Source organism: Balaenoptera ricei, chromosome 1 (assembly GCF_028023285.1).
Source record: "Balaenoptera ricei isolate mBalRic1 chromosome 1, mBalRic1.hap2, whole genome shotgun sequence".
NCBI lineage: Eukaryota > Metazoa > Chordata > Mammalia > Artiodactyla > Balaenopteridae > Balaenoptera > Balaenoptera ricei.
This window is the reverse complement of record NC_082639.1, coordinates 20,777,973-20,792,786: the sequence shown is the minus strand read 5'-3', so window position 1 is coordinate 20,792,786 and position 14,814 is coordinate 20,777,973. Positions and strand designations below refer to the sequence as shown.

At 56.1% G+C, this 14,814-nt stretch overlaps 1 protein-coding gene across 5 annotated transcripts in view; it reads right to left on the bottom strand.

Annotated features, from left to right (window-relative positions):
• RPS6KA1 (ribosomal protein S6 kinase A1) overlaps nucleotides 1–12,698 on the bottom strand; it is a 36,031-nt gene extending 23,333 nt beyond the window's left edge. Inside the window, exons 1-4 of one of the 5 annotated variants that reach the window (XM_059916128.1) lie at nucleotides 12,563–12,626; nucleotides 8,235–8,313; nucleotides 7,840–7,885; nucleotides 6,443–6,487 (exon numbers count right to left, since the gene is read on the bottom strand). In XM_059916128.1, coding sequence (XP_059772111.1) covers nucleotides 6,443–6,445 — 3 coding nt within the window. In that variant the 5' untranslated portion in view covers nucleotides 6,446–6,487; nucleotides 7,840–7,885; nucleotides 8,235–8,313; nucleotides 12,563–12,626. Of the gene's footprint in view, nucleotides 1–6,442; nucleotides 6,488–7,539; nucleotides 7,722–7,839; nucleotides 7,886–8,234; nucleotides 12,537–12,562 lie in introns of those variants that run through there. The other 4 variants (XM_059916122.1, XM_059916115.1, XM_059916136.1 and 1 more) reach the window with 4 other exon arrangements.
• Between the last annotated feature and the right edge of the window lie 2,116 nt (nucleotides 12,699–14,814).

Genomic DNA, 14,814 nt, shown 5'->3' with positions numbered 1-14,814 from the left:
TCAACAACAGAGGCAGGTGGGCAGCAGCCAGCATCAGTGAGGCCCAAAGAGCCTGACAGATACCCAGGGCAGACACACAGGCAGGAAAAACACACAGACATCCCGAGAGTCAGACCCTGGGCTTAAGGGAAGACCTCCAGGTTCTTGCTGGTGTGCCTGGGGGCAGGAAAGCGGTGAGGGGACATCACCTGCAAACTCGCAGCGCTTGGGAGAGCAGTCTGGTATTTGTGGCAGACTCATCTCTGAGGAATTCCATTTCTTTGGAGTTTCCTTCCCATGCTATGGCCTGAGAGGCCCAGGATCAAGACACTGGAGACCGAGATGGATGTCTCCTGAGTGCAAACTGATGGCTTTGATCCAAATATCCCAAAGCTGTCATCCTCCACTTCAGGAACAAGAAACTGAGGCCCACAGGACAGTGACTCACCCAGGCTCAAAGTGAACAGGTGGCAGAGCCAGCTCAAACCCAAGTCCTTCCCCTGGTTACTGCCTGGCCTGGGGTCAGCAGACCTCAAGTACCAGGAAAGCGTGGGCAGGTAAGTCAGTCAGAGCCACGTCCTGCCTTTCCAATCCTGCCCGCTCCCTTAGTACCAGGACAGTCTGGGGACTTCCCATTCTAGATGTTGACCCTCAGAGACACAGCCCCATCTTCAGGGGACCCTGAACAGCCACAGAAGCTGCAGTCACAAAAAGCTGCAGGCTAATCAGGCCCCTGAGTGTAACCCAGTGGGTGGGACAGGCAGAAAGCCCAGCTCAGAGAGGGGCTGGGGAGGGCCAAGACCACAGAGCAACCTCTACCCACCCCGTCCTGAGGTCTGAATCTCCACCTGTCTGTCTGCCTCTGACTGAGAACATTCCCTGGGGACACAGGCAGTCACCCGGAAACCCCAGGGGACACAGCCACCCCCAAACCCATTCCTTGCCCAGAGTCATGACAGACCCCGCTGGAGGCAGGCCAACCCTCTGCTCACCTTTCTGGGACAGGGGAGTGAGTCTCTCTCAACTCTGGGGAAATCTGCTGGGGTCTGCATGGTGGGGCCCAAGCCGGCGGCCACAGGGCCCAGTTACTCCCCTTACTTCTGCTTTTTCAGCTTTCCTGGCCCAGAAGGCAGGGTCCCTGACCCCCTCCTTCTCACTTCCCCCTCTGCAGGGAGGAGGGACAGAAGATGGCTTAGGCTCCCCTGCTAAGGAGGGGACAGTGCAGACCCCAAACCCAGGGCTCCAGGGTGGGCCCAGAGAGACACCCCTCATCTCCTCTGATCCTAAGGAAAGGAGACTAGAACACAGACAGAAGTTACAAGGAGGTGAGGCAGTGACACAGTGGGTACCCCACACCTGCCAACATCCCCTGGAGAGAATGGGGGGCAGAAGTCACCAAGGCCACCATCTCTGACTGTCCCGGTCCAGAGCATGGGCACTCCTTCCCCCGTAGTGACATTCCCATGGCTGGGCCCACCCATAATGGCAGCCCACAGAGCAGGCACCACTCTGCCCTAAGAAGCCTGCCAGCCCAGGGCCCTGGGACGGGCAAGGGGGCAGAAGGCCCTAGCATGGACCTCACAGAGGCCTGAGAGGAGGAGCAGGTAGCCATGGGGCAGGGGTTGACCAGGCCCAGCCCTTTGCCACATGGCCTCACCACATCACTCACACCAGTACACCCACAGAAACTGACACACACAAATGCACACAGTCCGATGATCGGAAACCATTTCCACAGACATCCCCTATGTGGAAACGCTCCCACGTACACCGAACTTCCCCTTCCAGTCCCCACAGGGCCTCCAATAACTGTCTGATGACGGCCTGCTGGGTGTTGTGAAAGATGCTTTCTTAGGCTGAGGCCTCTCACTGTACTCCAGCTTCTTCTGGAGCGTCTGGGGTCTGGAGGCTGGGGCAGTCCTGAGAGCCCCAAAGCTCTCTGGGCCAGTGCTGGCTGGGCCCCCCCAACCCCTGCATCCCTCAGAAGCAAAGGAAGACTCTCCATGGCTAGCAGGGTACAGGAAGGGACAACAGGAAGGAAACTATCTCGGAACTGCCTTCACTGAAGGGAATGTGCAGGGCCTGTGAGGCCGCTGGTGGCAGGAGTAGGGAGGAGAGCACCAGACCCCACCCCCTGGTCCCTGCCCCATTCCCCCTATAGATACTTCCTCTTATTTACTTCCTCCCACAAGGCAGCTGGAGAGAAGCCCAGATCCCCACCACCTGATCCCTGGCCCGTAGGGTCCCCACACTGGGCCTCCCTCCAGCAGCTGCACCCCAAGCCCACCTGCTGATCTCTGGCCCTAACGGACACCAACAGCCCCTCCCCCAGCTGGCATCATCTGCAGGGCCTCCCAGGACTGTCCCCTCTGGTGGGACAGATGTCCCCAGACGCCTCTCCCAGCATGCCTCTGGGCAGGTGAGGAGGGATCTACATTTCCCAGGCATCCTTGATAGGGGAGCTGGCTTTGGGCCCGAGGCCAGGACTGGCATGGAATGACAATGAGAATTGTGCCTATTAATTGAACATTTATTGCATGAAGTCATTCTTTCCCTCAACTTTTGCTGGTGTGGATTCTGCCAGGCCCTGTGTCCTAGCTCCAAGGGAAGTACTGTCATCCCATTTCAGAGAGGAGAAAACTAGACTCAGATAGAAAGTGACTTGCCCAAGGCCACATGGCCAGAAAGGGGGAGGGCTCAGGGCAAAATCAACCTGTTTACTTCCAAAGCCCACACTCTAAGCATTTCATTATCACCTTCCTTGCAAGGCCTGCCAGCCTGCCTCCCCTCTGGAAACCACTCACAGCTACTGGCTCGCTGCTCTGTCCTCAGGCCAGGAACAGACACTAGGAGGCGCACATGTTAAGGCAGACTCTGGCCTTGTCCTCAGGCAGCTCCCCAAAATAAATACACAATAACAAAACACAACTATCCTGGGACAGAGTGCAGTCAAGGTGCTGTAGGTGCCCAGAGGCTCTAACTATCTGCCTGGGGTGAGGTCCAGGAAGACAGGGCAGTCCAGCTGGACCCTGAAGATGAACAGGAGTTGGCCAGGCAGAAAGGAGGAAAAATTTAGACACTCCGTGTAGGAAGAGACCAGCGTGGAAAAGAGGCTTGAGGCCAGGAGTACAGCGTGGGAAGTTAAGAACCATCTACTCACTAGCTGAGTATTCCCAGGCAAACTTCTTTCCCTCTCTGAGCCTCAGTTTCTTCTTCTATAAAATAGAGGTCAAAACTAGATTGTTCCACCCTCAAAAGATTGTTTCTAGAAGCAAAATGGGCCACAGAAACAAAGGGACGTGGTAAACAGAACTCCCTGGATTACACGGGCACTCTTACTGCCGCAGGGTCTCCTCTGGGAAGGCTGAAGGGACAGAACCCAGCAGGTCTCAGGTGCTGGGAGGGTGGGCTAGGCTGCCCTGGCCAGTCCCAGGGAAGTTCCCCCCAACACCTGAAGCTCCCAAGGCTCCCCGAAGTCCACAGTCACATCCTGCCTGAGCTCCAGCCAGGGGGAGCATGAGGGATCCGGGAGGGATCAGGGTTTCATAAACAGGAAGAGAGGAGGGGAGGGGGGAGACGCTCAGCTCTCAAAATAGACCTGCAGGAGCTTCAAAGGGGTCCAGCTCCGGAGATAGCCGGGGAGGGGGCCTGGGGCACCCAGTCCACCCCCAGGAAGGGAGGGAGGGTGAATGGAGCCCCAGCATGCCTGAGGGCACCAGGTGCACTCCAGGAGCTCTCACCCTAGACTGCAGTCCTCACTATGGCTGCTAAAACCCCAATCTCCCCTTCTGCCTGAAATGGATAAAATAAACAAGCATTAAACACCAATATTATGCCTCACACCCTGTTGGATTCTTCACTTTATACACATCACATTCCCTCCTCTGGGTGGCCCTGAGGGGTGGACTCTATTCTTTTACAGAAAAGACATCTGAGCCTCAGAGGGGCAAATCACTTGCCCAAGGTAACACAGCAAACAAGAAAGAGGGGCAGGATTCTGAACTCAGAGCGCCTGCCTCCCAAGTCCCCCTCCAAGTCAGGCCTCTCCTCCATCTGGAAGGCCCACTTCTCTCTCCAGCTGCCCAAATCCTGCCTTTTGAGGCCCAGCCAAATGCCAGCTCTGCAGGGAAGGTGACCTGGTGCCCCACGGCCCACCCCAACTCTTCCTCTTCTGCCACACAGAGCAGTGACTGTCCTTCTGGTCCACGCTCAGCCCTGAGTTCAGATGCCACTGGCTGGGTTCCCCGGGATGCGCTCATCTCATCATGCCCCCAAGAGACATGTAGGAAGGTGGTATATTTCACTGCCCACTATGAGGCCTGGCGCAGAATGGAGGTCTTAGGTGCCCACAGCCTGTTCTTCCCCATCACAGCGCCCTCCACACAGCTTTCCTGTTACTACCATTCCCCCAACACTGGGAACTCCCTGAGGGTGGGTGTTGAATTCATTTTGGGGTCCCCAGTGCTACAGCAGGGTGCACTGAAAGTCTGATGTTGCAAAAAATAAACCAGCCTGCTGCCAGCTTGTTCCACTGAACAAAGGGATGAGGTCCTGACCACAGGCTGAGCGTTCCCTGGTGTGTTGAGCCCAGAAGTGGGCACTGGGGATGCTAGGAGGTTCTGGAGCAATGGAGAAGGTGAATGAGCAGGTGCTGAGGAATGATGGAACTTGGGGTCACGGGGACCCAATGCTCCTCCTCTTCAGCACTCAGTGTGTTTCCTGGGCTGGGAGGAGTGTGGGTTCTCTGGTCAAGCAAGACCTGACCCTATCGCCCACCAGCTATTTGACCTTGGGCCTCAATTTTCTCATCTGTAAAATGGGGAGAGTTAACCTCCAGGGGTGTTATGAGAACCAAATGCAAAGCTCCTGATATGGCGCTTTCTCTCCCTTAACATGGCATTCGAGGTTCTCCCTGACCCATCATGTCCAGCCACGTCTCCCTTCCCACCCCAGGATCTGCTCTAGAGCAAGAAGGAGTCACAGGCTTGGGATCAAATGTAGGTTGCCCGCCTGGGTAAGTTCCTGCCCTTTCCCAACCAGCCTCTCTAGCACTGAGGTGAGAAGCTGCACTCACCACCAGCTCCCTCAAAGCTGCAAGCACCTCTGCAACTCCCAGAACCATAGCCCCAAGATCTGAACATCCTGGGTCTTCACTGGAGACCTACAGCCCCTTCATTCTGTTACTAGGCAACCAGGGGCAGCTCCTTTGTGGGAAGAGGTTCTCCAGACATGGGGCTGAGATAAGCCAAGGGGCCCAGTCCACACCACTTGGCCTCCTTTTGGTGGTCCAAGGTTGCCATAGTACCAAAAAAAGGAGGGGGTGGGAGCCTACTTCCGTCAGCCTGCCCTACCCCGGCTAGCTCAGCTCCCTTATCTTAGGAGGCTGAGTCAAGGCAAACATCAGGACCAGCTCTGGGTCTATCTCAAAGGTCGAGCTCATGGTCTGGTGCCCAGGCAGACCCAGGCCAGGAGGGTGTGGCCACTAACAGGCAGTGGAGCTGAGCAATACAGCAGGGCGTTCACGCTGCTGGTGCTGAAGTCACTGTGTGGCAGGCAGTTGCTACCTCATTTGTCCTTCATGTCACTCCTGAGAAGTAGGTTACTATTATTCCCAACTTACAGCTGAGGAAACTTTTGAGAAGCTTCTGGTCAAATGGTGATGGTGGAGCCAGGACTCGAACTCAGGTTGGCTCTACTGCCAGAACCCACACTTTGTCCTGCCTGGTGGCTTCCAAAGCCCCTCCACAACCAGCAGCTCTGTGACCTCACAGCTCCTCGAGAATTGGAGGAGCTCAACGTGGAGATGAGAAAGCCCAGGCCCAGAGGAAACAAACGACCCACCTAAGGTCACACAACTGTCACCCAGACCTGGCACTTGTATCAACACACAAAACCAGTAACAGGAGCTGAGGGGCTGAAGGGAGGAACCCAGGGGAAGCAGAGAGAGCAGAGAAGAGGGAGCCAGCCTGGGGCTGGGAGGTGGGATCCCTGAGAAATGGCCTGTGTGCCACATGCCAGGCACTGGGCCCTGGTTAGATTTGAGGCCACCAGGTTCCCTCCAGCACCAGGTGCCCAGATGATTCCAGGCCCACGTCAGGCCCAGCAGACCTGAGCCTCTCTCAGCACCCCTTCACCCTCTCAATACAGTCGGCCAAGCTGCCATGAGTAAATAAACTGAGGAAGTGTCCTGGTCTGGGTGATGGGTAACCAGAGTTCTAGCCTGGATTCTGACCCTGTCTGGGCCACAGTCCCCTCACCTGAGAAATAGGAAGGTTGGAGTAAGTAATCCTGACACACAGGGTTGCCTCGAGGATTAGGTGGGACCAGAGAAGGAAGGCTGAGCTGGGCCAAAGGGCCTCACACCCGGGGGGGACGGGGGCAGGTCTCCCTCCTCTTCCACTCCATGCAAACGGTCCCCCCACCCCTGACAGTCCCTAGCTCTGGTGCTAGCCCTGGTCCTTACCATGGACGGCTGAAGTCCAGCTTCTTCCCCTGAGGCTTGTCCATTCTGGAAAAGAGAAGGGAGATGAGGGAACACTGTCAAAACTTACTAGAGTGGCACAAAGCAAAGATAGACCTCATGGGGCACCCCCGCCCTTGGCTGCTCCCAGTAGCTAGGGGGCCATGGAGGTGAGGGCGGGAGTTCTGGCTGTGTCCTCTCTACCTCCACTCTCACAGGGAGGGCACAGGCATCAAGGCTCCTGCAACAGTCTCTCACAACTCAGACAGACCATTTCCCGGCATCTCTCCCTCAGGCTCTCTGCCTGGCAAATACCTCATCTTTGAAGGCTCAGCTCAAATGTCACCTTCTCCCAGTGAGAAGGAAAGGACTCCCAACTCTGCCACAGACAAATTGTGCATGCCAATTAACCAACTCAAGAGGCCTCAGTTTCCTGATCTGTAGCAGGAGGGTATTTATATCACCTCCCAGGGTTGATGCAAGGGCTGAAGGAAACAAAGTCTGGAAGAGTGTCCAGCCCAGTGATGGTGGCTACCCTGGCCCTGCCTGCTCTGGGACCCCTCCCTGTCCTTGCAGAATCACTGCTGCTCCACTACGGTCCTGCGATCCTTCATTTTACCACTTATCACAACGCAGGGACTATTTACACACAGGCCTGCCCCTCCTAAAAGACGGGGAGCCCTGGGAGGGCAGAGATTAGGGCTTGGTGCTAACAGCTTTTCTTTTCCGAGCCCCTGCCACATGCCCGGCACTGGGCTCAGTGTCTCACACCTGTGGCACCATTAAACCCTCCTGACCTGGGAGGCAGGCCCTGGTCCTACTTGGCAAAGGAAGAAACTGAGGCGCAGACGGGCCTAGTGATGGCGCATAAGGTTACACCGCTGGTAAGTGGGGGTTCAAAACTCGGTCTCTGACACCAGGAAGTGCTCAAAAGAGGACTGAGGAAAAGCAGCCCACTGCCCAGCTAGGGGAACTACCTGCAGAGAGGCAGGCACTGCCCCTGGGCAGTCCTCCAGCCCCCAGACCTCACCCTCAGGTGGGTGCTACTCACCCTGGGGTACACCATCCCTTTCCTGTGTGATATGAGGTGAGTAACCTACCCCATCTGGGCCTTGGGAAGCGGAAAGAAGCTGTCCCCACCCCTCCTGCACAGCGAGAGTGTGGAGAGGCCAGGAAGATCCAGGACTTTGGAGCCAGGGGCCGGGTCCACAGGGCAGCTGCGGCTTTGCTCGGCAGCAGCAGGCACAGCTGTGCTCTGCCCGTTACATAATCTCCCTGCCCCTGGAGCAGCCCTCCCCTTGTCGCTCCCAGGACATCCTGCCCCCTGAGCCCCTTTAATGCCCCTAATCCTCCCCAGGGGCCAGTGTTCTACAGGCCCCACCACGCACGCATACACATACCTGTCATCTCTCAGAAGCCTGGGGAGAAGGACCAGGTCGACCAGGGCTGGGGGGAGGGGGAGGCACGATGCATTTGTAGATGGAGTTCCACTTCACCCAGCATTCTAGACTCTTGACATAATTCCCCCAGATGGTAACAAAGGCCTATACACCAGCCTCCCCCATTCCAAATTCTCACCCTTCCTAAAACTCAACTGTAATCGTTACACTTGAGTGATCGACTCCCCTGGTCACTCACTCACTCCTTATTGAGAACCTTCTATGTGCCAGGCCCCAAACCCTTCCATGGCTTCCCACTGCCTGCAGGATAAAGTCCCAGCTCCTTGGCATGGCATTCAAAGCCGTCATCACCAACTGCCCAACATAGGTGATTAATGTGGGTTCTGGAACCTGACCTTGTGGGTTCAAATTCTGGCTTCTACCACCTGCATGACCCTGAGGTTACTTCATTTCTCAAGGCTTCAGTTTCCTCATCTGTGAAATGGGGATAAAAGTAATGTACCTCATTGGGTAGCTGTAAGAAGCAAGCAAAATAGTGTCTGTAAAATACATATACCTGGCATGTAACTGGCCCACAAACAATCCCCATTATTACTATCAGGCCCTATTATGGAGCTAAATTGAACAACCTGAGACCCTGAACAGACCAGCTTGTTTCACATCCCCACGCATTTGCACGGTGGCTCCTCCTACCAAGAAAACCTTTCCTGCCTGGTCACTTTGGCAAACCCCTGGTCTTCTTTCAGGACTCAGTTCTAATGTCATCTCCTCTGTCTACACAGTCTCAAGTCCTTTCCTCCCTCCTCTGGGCCTCACAGCACCGAGCAAACTGCAGATTAACTCAGGGAGGAGCCATGACTTGTCCAGCATCATCTCCTTGGCACCCAGATCAGGGTCCAGCATGTAGCCTGTCAAATGAAAGCTCAACCCAGCAAAGAGAGCAAGGAGGCCAGAGCAAGTTTTTTTTTGTTTTTTGTTTTGCCACGCCATGCGGCATGCAGTATCTTAGTTCCCCGACCAGGGATCAAACCCATGCCCCCGGCAGTGGAAGTGTAGAGTCCTAACCACTAGACCGCCAGGGAATTCCCCAGAGAAAGTTCTATTACTCCCATTTTTCAGACGAGGTTCAGAGAGTTGAGGGACTTACCTGTGGTCCCTAAGACATGGGGCCATGACCCAGAGTCATGTGGCTGCAAGCCTGAATCCCTGATGAGGGAGGGGAGGGGGTGGTGGGTGCACCCAGAGGTGTGCGCTTACAGAGCAGTATCTTGGAGGATTCAGGGGGCTCCACAGGCCCTATGTGGCTGCCTCCAGTCCAGGGGTCTCTGGCTTGGATGCCATCCTCATGGAACCCCATGCCTGTAAGAGCTGTTGCACACGGTCTCTAGAGGGGAATGGGGAGCCCTGGAGAAAGGACTGGAAGTGCAAAGAGGACCACAGGTGAGCTTCCCCCACTTACAGCCAGGGTCCTGGGAAGCCAGGGCTCATTTGCCCCTCTGGCCTGACTGCTGCACAGATGGTGGAAAGAACACAGGTCTGCAGCCACAAAGACACAGCCACTAATGCTAGCTCTGCCAGCCTCTCACTCTGACCTTGTGTCTGTCACATTACTTCTCTGAGCCTCGGCTTCCTCATCTGTACTGTGAGGGCAGGCCCATCTTGTTCACAGCTGTACCCTGCTGCTTGGATTAGTACTTGTCACATGATAAGTGCTCAATAAATATTTGCTGAATGAATGAATGAATGAACGAAAGAGGACAATGATAGTGACCTTGCAGAATACTGAATGAAAGACCTTGTCTAAAAAGTCTGGTACAGGAAAGGCCTTTTGGCCTCTTGGAGGATGGAGACCCACTCTCCTCCCTCTTCCTCAGAGAGCACTACTCATGGGGACAGCTGCGGAGGGCCTCCAGACCACTGTGCCCCCTCCCCAGAGGTCAGAGTTGGGTTTCACCAAGCATCCTTCCTTCCCACCCAACCAGATCTGTCTCGGGAAGAGGGGCCAGGGCAGCGTCTGGAGAGGCCGGGCAGCAGATGGACAAAGACAGCACGTGCCCCACAGGCAGGAAGCAGCCCCAGGAGTTGGGTTCAGAGCCCAGCACTGGCAGCCCTGCACGCTGCTGGAAGCTGGGGGCCAGGTGCCAGGGCCGGCTGGTACCACCAGCCCTCAGCAAAGGCTGGACAGGAGAGTCTGCCAACATCCGGAGCCTCTCTTGGAGTACCTTCCACCTGGGCCAGTTTGATCCCAGCTTTTCCCTGTCCTTAAGCCTCCCCCAACTAGGCTGGAGACAACAAGAGATCTGGGTTCCAATTCCGACTCTGACATTAATTCACAGGCCAGTTCTCCTCTCTGAGTTCAGCTGTTCCATATTAAAATGGGGGTAATAATCCCTACCTTGAGAAGTTGTTTTGAGAGTTGTTTTATTTTAATAAGGTAACAGCGGTGAAGTGGGGTGGGTGGCACATAATGAAGCTCTGTACACAGCGAGGCTGGGCCTGGGGTCAAGGTTACTGCTTTCAGCAAGGCCAGGGAAGGCCCAGGCAGAATCGTCAACCACACTTCTAATGGGTTTACTCCACCTGGGCCACACCCCAGACTAGGCCCTGCCTCCCAGCAGCCCATTTTCGGCAGCGTCATGGGGAGGGCAGGGCAGTCCAGATCCCAGGCCTCTGCCAAATGCCCCCGCCAGCCCCTCTGCCTGCCTCCTTCCTGGCCAGGAGCCAGCGGCAGCGCCTGTACCTGCAGGTCAGGCTGCTGTATCACTTACATGTCACCTGGGCTAAGAACAGCGAGGCCCTGTTCTCCAGTGAAAACAACCCAACCCGTGCCCTGGCTGCCCCATGGCTCCTGTTACCCAAACAATAACACCCAGTCGCCTGGCACCTCCACGGAGTGGGGAGGAGGAAAATGGGCAGTGGTACTCGGGACTCTGTACCCTCTCAGGCCCAGAAAGCAGGGGCCAGAACCCAGCCCTGGCCATTGGAGAAACAGAGGCCCAGAGAGGCTAAAGACTGACTGAGGGTCACACAGTGTTTCCAAGGTGAAGCTCCTAAAGAAATCACAGCCCCCCTAATCCTAGGAAATAAGCCAGTCTCTTCCTCTCAGAGTTCAGCTGCAGCAGTACTAAAACTGAGTTGAGTTTCCTGTTTAAACCTGGCCCCTGCCCCAGGATTCCCCAAAGAGAAACAGGAAGTAGCGCCCTGGACTGGGAATTGAGCTCCTGGGTGTCTTTCTTCCCTACTAGTATAACCCATGGTAAGTCCTCAGATTAAATCTCTCCCTGGCCCCTCCCAGTCCGCCTTCCTCTAGGGAGGCCTAGGTCTCAAGGGTATGCCAAGGCAAAGGAATCCACCTCTGAGCACCTCCCTGACCCTCTGTGACCCAGTCCTTGGGGGGTGGGCTGCGGTGGATAGGGGCTGCAGAGGGCAGTGTTCCTCACCTCAGGGGGTGAGTCAGCGAGAGAACTTCTGAACTGAGCAGGGCCCGTAAAAACCCCATGGCAGGGATCCCAGAGCAATTTACTCCAAATTGCGCCTTCAGGTTGGCTACCTAATCCTGCCGTGCGCCCACCCTCCAATAGCCAGTGTCAGCCATGACCATCCCTTTAAAGGGGCAGCACACCCTGGGTTCTGGGGACCAGGGATCCTCACTCTGATCTCAACCTGTGGCCCTGAGAGGCAGGGCACTTGGTGGTTGCCCCAGTTAAGAGAAGAGGGCAGAGGAGGGGATCTAAGCAGGGGCTCCGAGCCCAAGCCAGAAGAAAATCACCTTGGCTCCCAGGCTCACTGAGGTTTCCATACCCTCCCTGCATATCCCCACATCCCCTCTGGAAAGGCAGTATCACCTACCTCCTTCCCAGAATGAGGCTGAGGGAAAAGTTTTTTTTCTCCATCTGCTGGCAGATGGGCTTGACCTTGACCCTGGGAGTCAAAGGGCACAGGAAGAGCTGGCCTTCTGCAAGCTTAGGGCCTAGCACCATAGAATCCTCAGAGGGCAGGAGGTGCTTCTGGGAGAGGCTAGGCAGGCAGAGGCCAAACTCTCCAGGGGTCCAGTCCTTCCTATGGGAGGGTGCAGGAACCAACGTCCTCCTCATCTCCAGGCATAATTTTCACAACGTCTAAGGGCTTTTCCCCATTCCCTTCTCCCCAGCCTGGAGCAGGTGACACAGGTGTCCTCTGACCCTAGGCTAGGGCAAAAAAACCCAAGAGTTTCAGCCCCAGACGGGCGGTGTCACCCCAAATTCCACCACTGCTAGGGTCAAGAGGGACAATCCTTCTAGGGTCAGAAGCCGAGAAGCGGGAGCTCTTGGGGTAGGGCGCTGGGAGACATCAAGGAGAAGTGGGGGGGGTCCCATGATCCTTGTCTCTTGTAGAATCCGAGACATCTGACACCCCAGCTCTGGCCGTCTGCCCTAACGAAGGAAACTCCGACAGCTCCCGGTACAGGTCCTAGGTGTGTGGGGTGAGGCGGGGGTCAGATCTCAGCGCACCACGGGATCCCCTCTCCGGGCTAAGGGGTTTCTCGGCGCTGTGGCGGAATTGTCCCTCGCGCACACACACCCGGGGCAGAAGGGGGTGGAGCCGGAGAGGGGGCAAGAGATCGGAGGGCACTCGCGTCCTCGCGGGCGCCCGCAAGGCTACAGAGGCGCCGCGGGCCGCCCCGCCCCTGTGGGGACTCGGGCTCGCCGGCCGCCAGCGCCCGTCCCCCGCCCAGCTCACTCACCTCCGGGTCCAGCGGCACCAGCTCCATGAGCGGCCAGGGCTCCTTGAGCTGGGCGAGCGGCATCGCGCCGCCGCTGGGCGGCCCGCGCTCCACTGGCGGCCCGGGCCGCCTCGCCTCCCGGGTCCTGAGGTCCCCGGCTCCGCGCCCCCGCGCCCCCTCGTCCCCGCACCCCCTAGCCCCCACGCCCCCGCCGAGACCCTCTCGCTCTGGCTGGGCCGTCCGCGCCGCCGCCGCCGCCGCCGCGGCACTCGCACTTCGGCTCCCTCCGTCACCCGGCGCCGCCGCGCCCATTGGCTACCTGCGCGAAGGGCGGGGCCAACGAAGCCCCGCCCTGGCCCCCGCGGCGCGGCATTCCCAGCGCGGACCCCCCGCCCCCGCCGCGAAGAGAGTGCGGGCCCCGCCTTCACCGCGAGCCCTGGGCCCGCGCTCTGCTCAGCCCAGAAGAGGCCCTTCCTGGCTCCTCCCTCCCAAACCTGGTCCCCGGAGGGGACCACGCCAGGGCCACCCATCTCCCCCACTCACCTCGTTTGGAATAGCTCCCCAGATGTTCCTTCTCCCCCCAGCGGGGGCTGTTTCCCCCTGCCACACACACACACACACACACACACTGAATGTCCTGGGCCTGACCCAGGCAAAGGCTAGAAAGGAGCCTGGGCCCTACTCCCCCCATTACAAGGCCCTAGGACTCCCCAACCCCGCCCCGGAAGGCGACACTGGGATCTTCTGCGCCCCGGCTCCAGGTAGGGTACAAGTCTTTTGCCACCATCAGGACCCACAGTGCCTCCAAAGTGATGTCTTAATACGCATGTTTTGCTCTTTTGCTCTTTTCAAGCCGTCTCCCCCGAATCTCTCCCAACTGCAGGCCCAGCTCTGGGCTCATTTGGGCTTGCGCCCCCTCTGAGGAGACCAGGGACCAGGTTCCCAGGATTGACCGACACTTGGGCTGCACTTGGAGTGCAGGGAGGCCAGGGAGAGAGATTTCCCCCGGAGAGATTCAGCCTCCGTCTAAAGAGGTGTTAAGTGTTCAGGTGTGATGAGATTTATTCACGCGTAGGGGAGTGGAGAGATGGGCTTTCGGGTTTCATGGGTGGGGAAGAATGTCCATTTGCAAAGCTGCTCTAAAGCAGGATTGTTTATCAGAAGCCTTCTTCCGGTCAGGCTTCACCAATATATGATCTCCTTGGATCCTGACCACCACCTAGTTTACACATCATAAAACAGCCTCAGAAAGATAAGGTGACTTACCCAAGGTTACACAGCAGATGGGGAACAGACTAGGACTTAAAAAAATCAAAGTCAATGAGGATTTCTCCTAAATCCAGATGCTCCTGTTATTCCATCACTTTCCAAGGGTAGCACCTCAGATGTTAAAGTGAATTTTTGAGTGGAAAAGACTTTGGAACCGAACAAATCTGGATTTGAATCCTAGCTCTGCCACCTCCTTAACATTGGAAAACTCATTTCATGTCTCTAAACCTGTTTCCTTATCTGTAAAAGGGGAATTATTAATACAATTCCAATATTTCAGGTATATCCTGAGGACTAGATTTAATTCAATAAATATTTATGGCTATATATTACAAGCCAGGCCCTCTTCTTGAGCATGCATTATAAACCAGCCCTGCTCCTTGTTCCTGTGGATATAGCAATGAACAAAAGAAAGTCCCTGTTCTCATGGAGTTTACATTCAGTCTGGTGTGATTAGATAAATTATTAGAGCTAACATTAACATAGCACTTACTATGGACCAGGCACTATTCTAAGCACTTTACCTGTAAACTCATTTAATCCTCACAACAACCTTATGAGGTAGGTGCTGTTATTATCTCCAGTGTATAGATGAGGAAACCAAGGACAGAGAAGTTAAGCATTTCATTTTCTGGGTCCCTCCAAGGTCACACAGCTGGAAAATGGCAGAGCTGAAAGACAACCCTGGTAGTCTAGGCCTAGTGTTCATTCCTTTTTTTTTTTTTTTTTTTTTGGCTGCATTGGGTCTTCATTGCTGCGCACGGGCTTTCTCTAGTTGTGGCAAGTGGGAGCTACTCTTCATTGCGATGCGCCGGATTCTCATTGCGGTGGCTTCTCTTGTGGAGCACGGGCTCTAGGTGTGCAGGCTTCAGTACTTGCAGCACACGGGCTCAGTAGTTGCGGTGCGCGGGCTTCAGTAGTTGTGGCGCATGGGCTTAGTTGCTCCACGGCATGTGGTTGCTCCATGGCATGTGAGATCTCCCCGGGCCAGGGATCGAACCTGT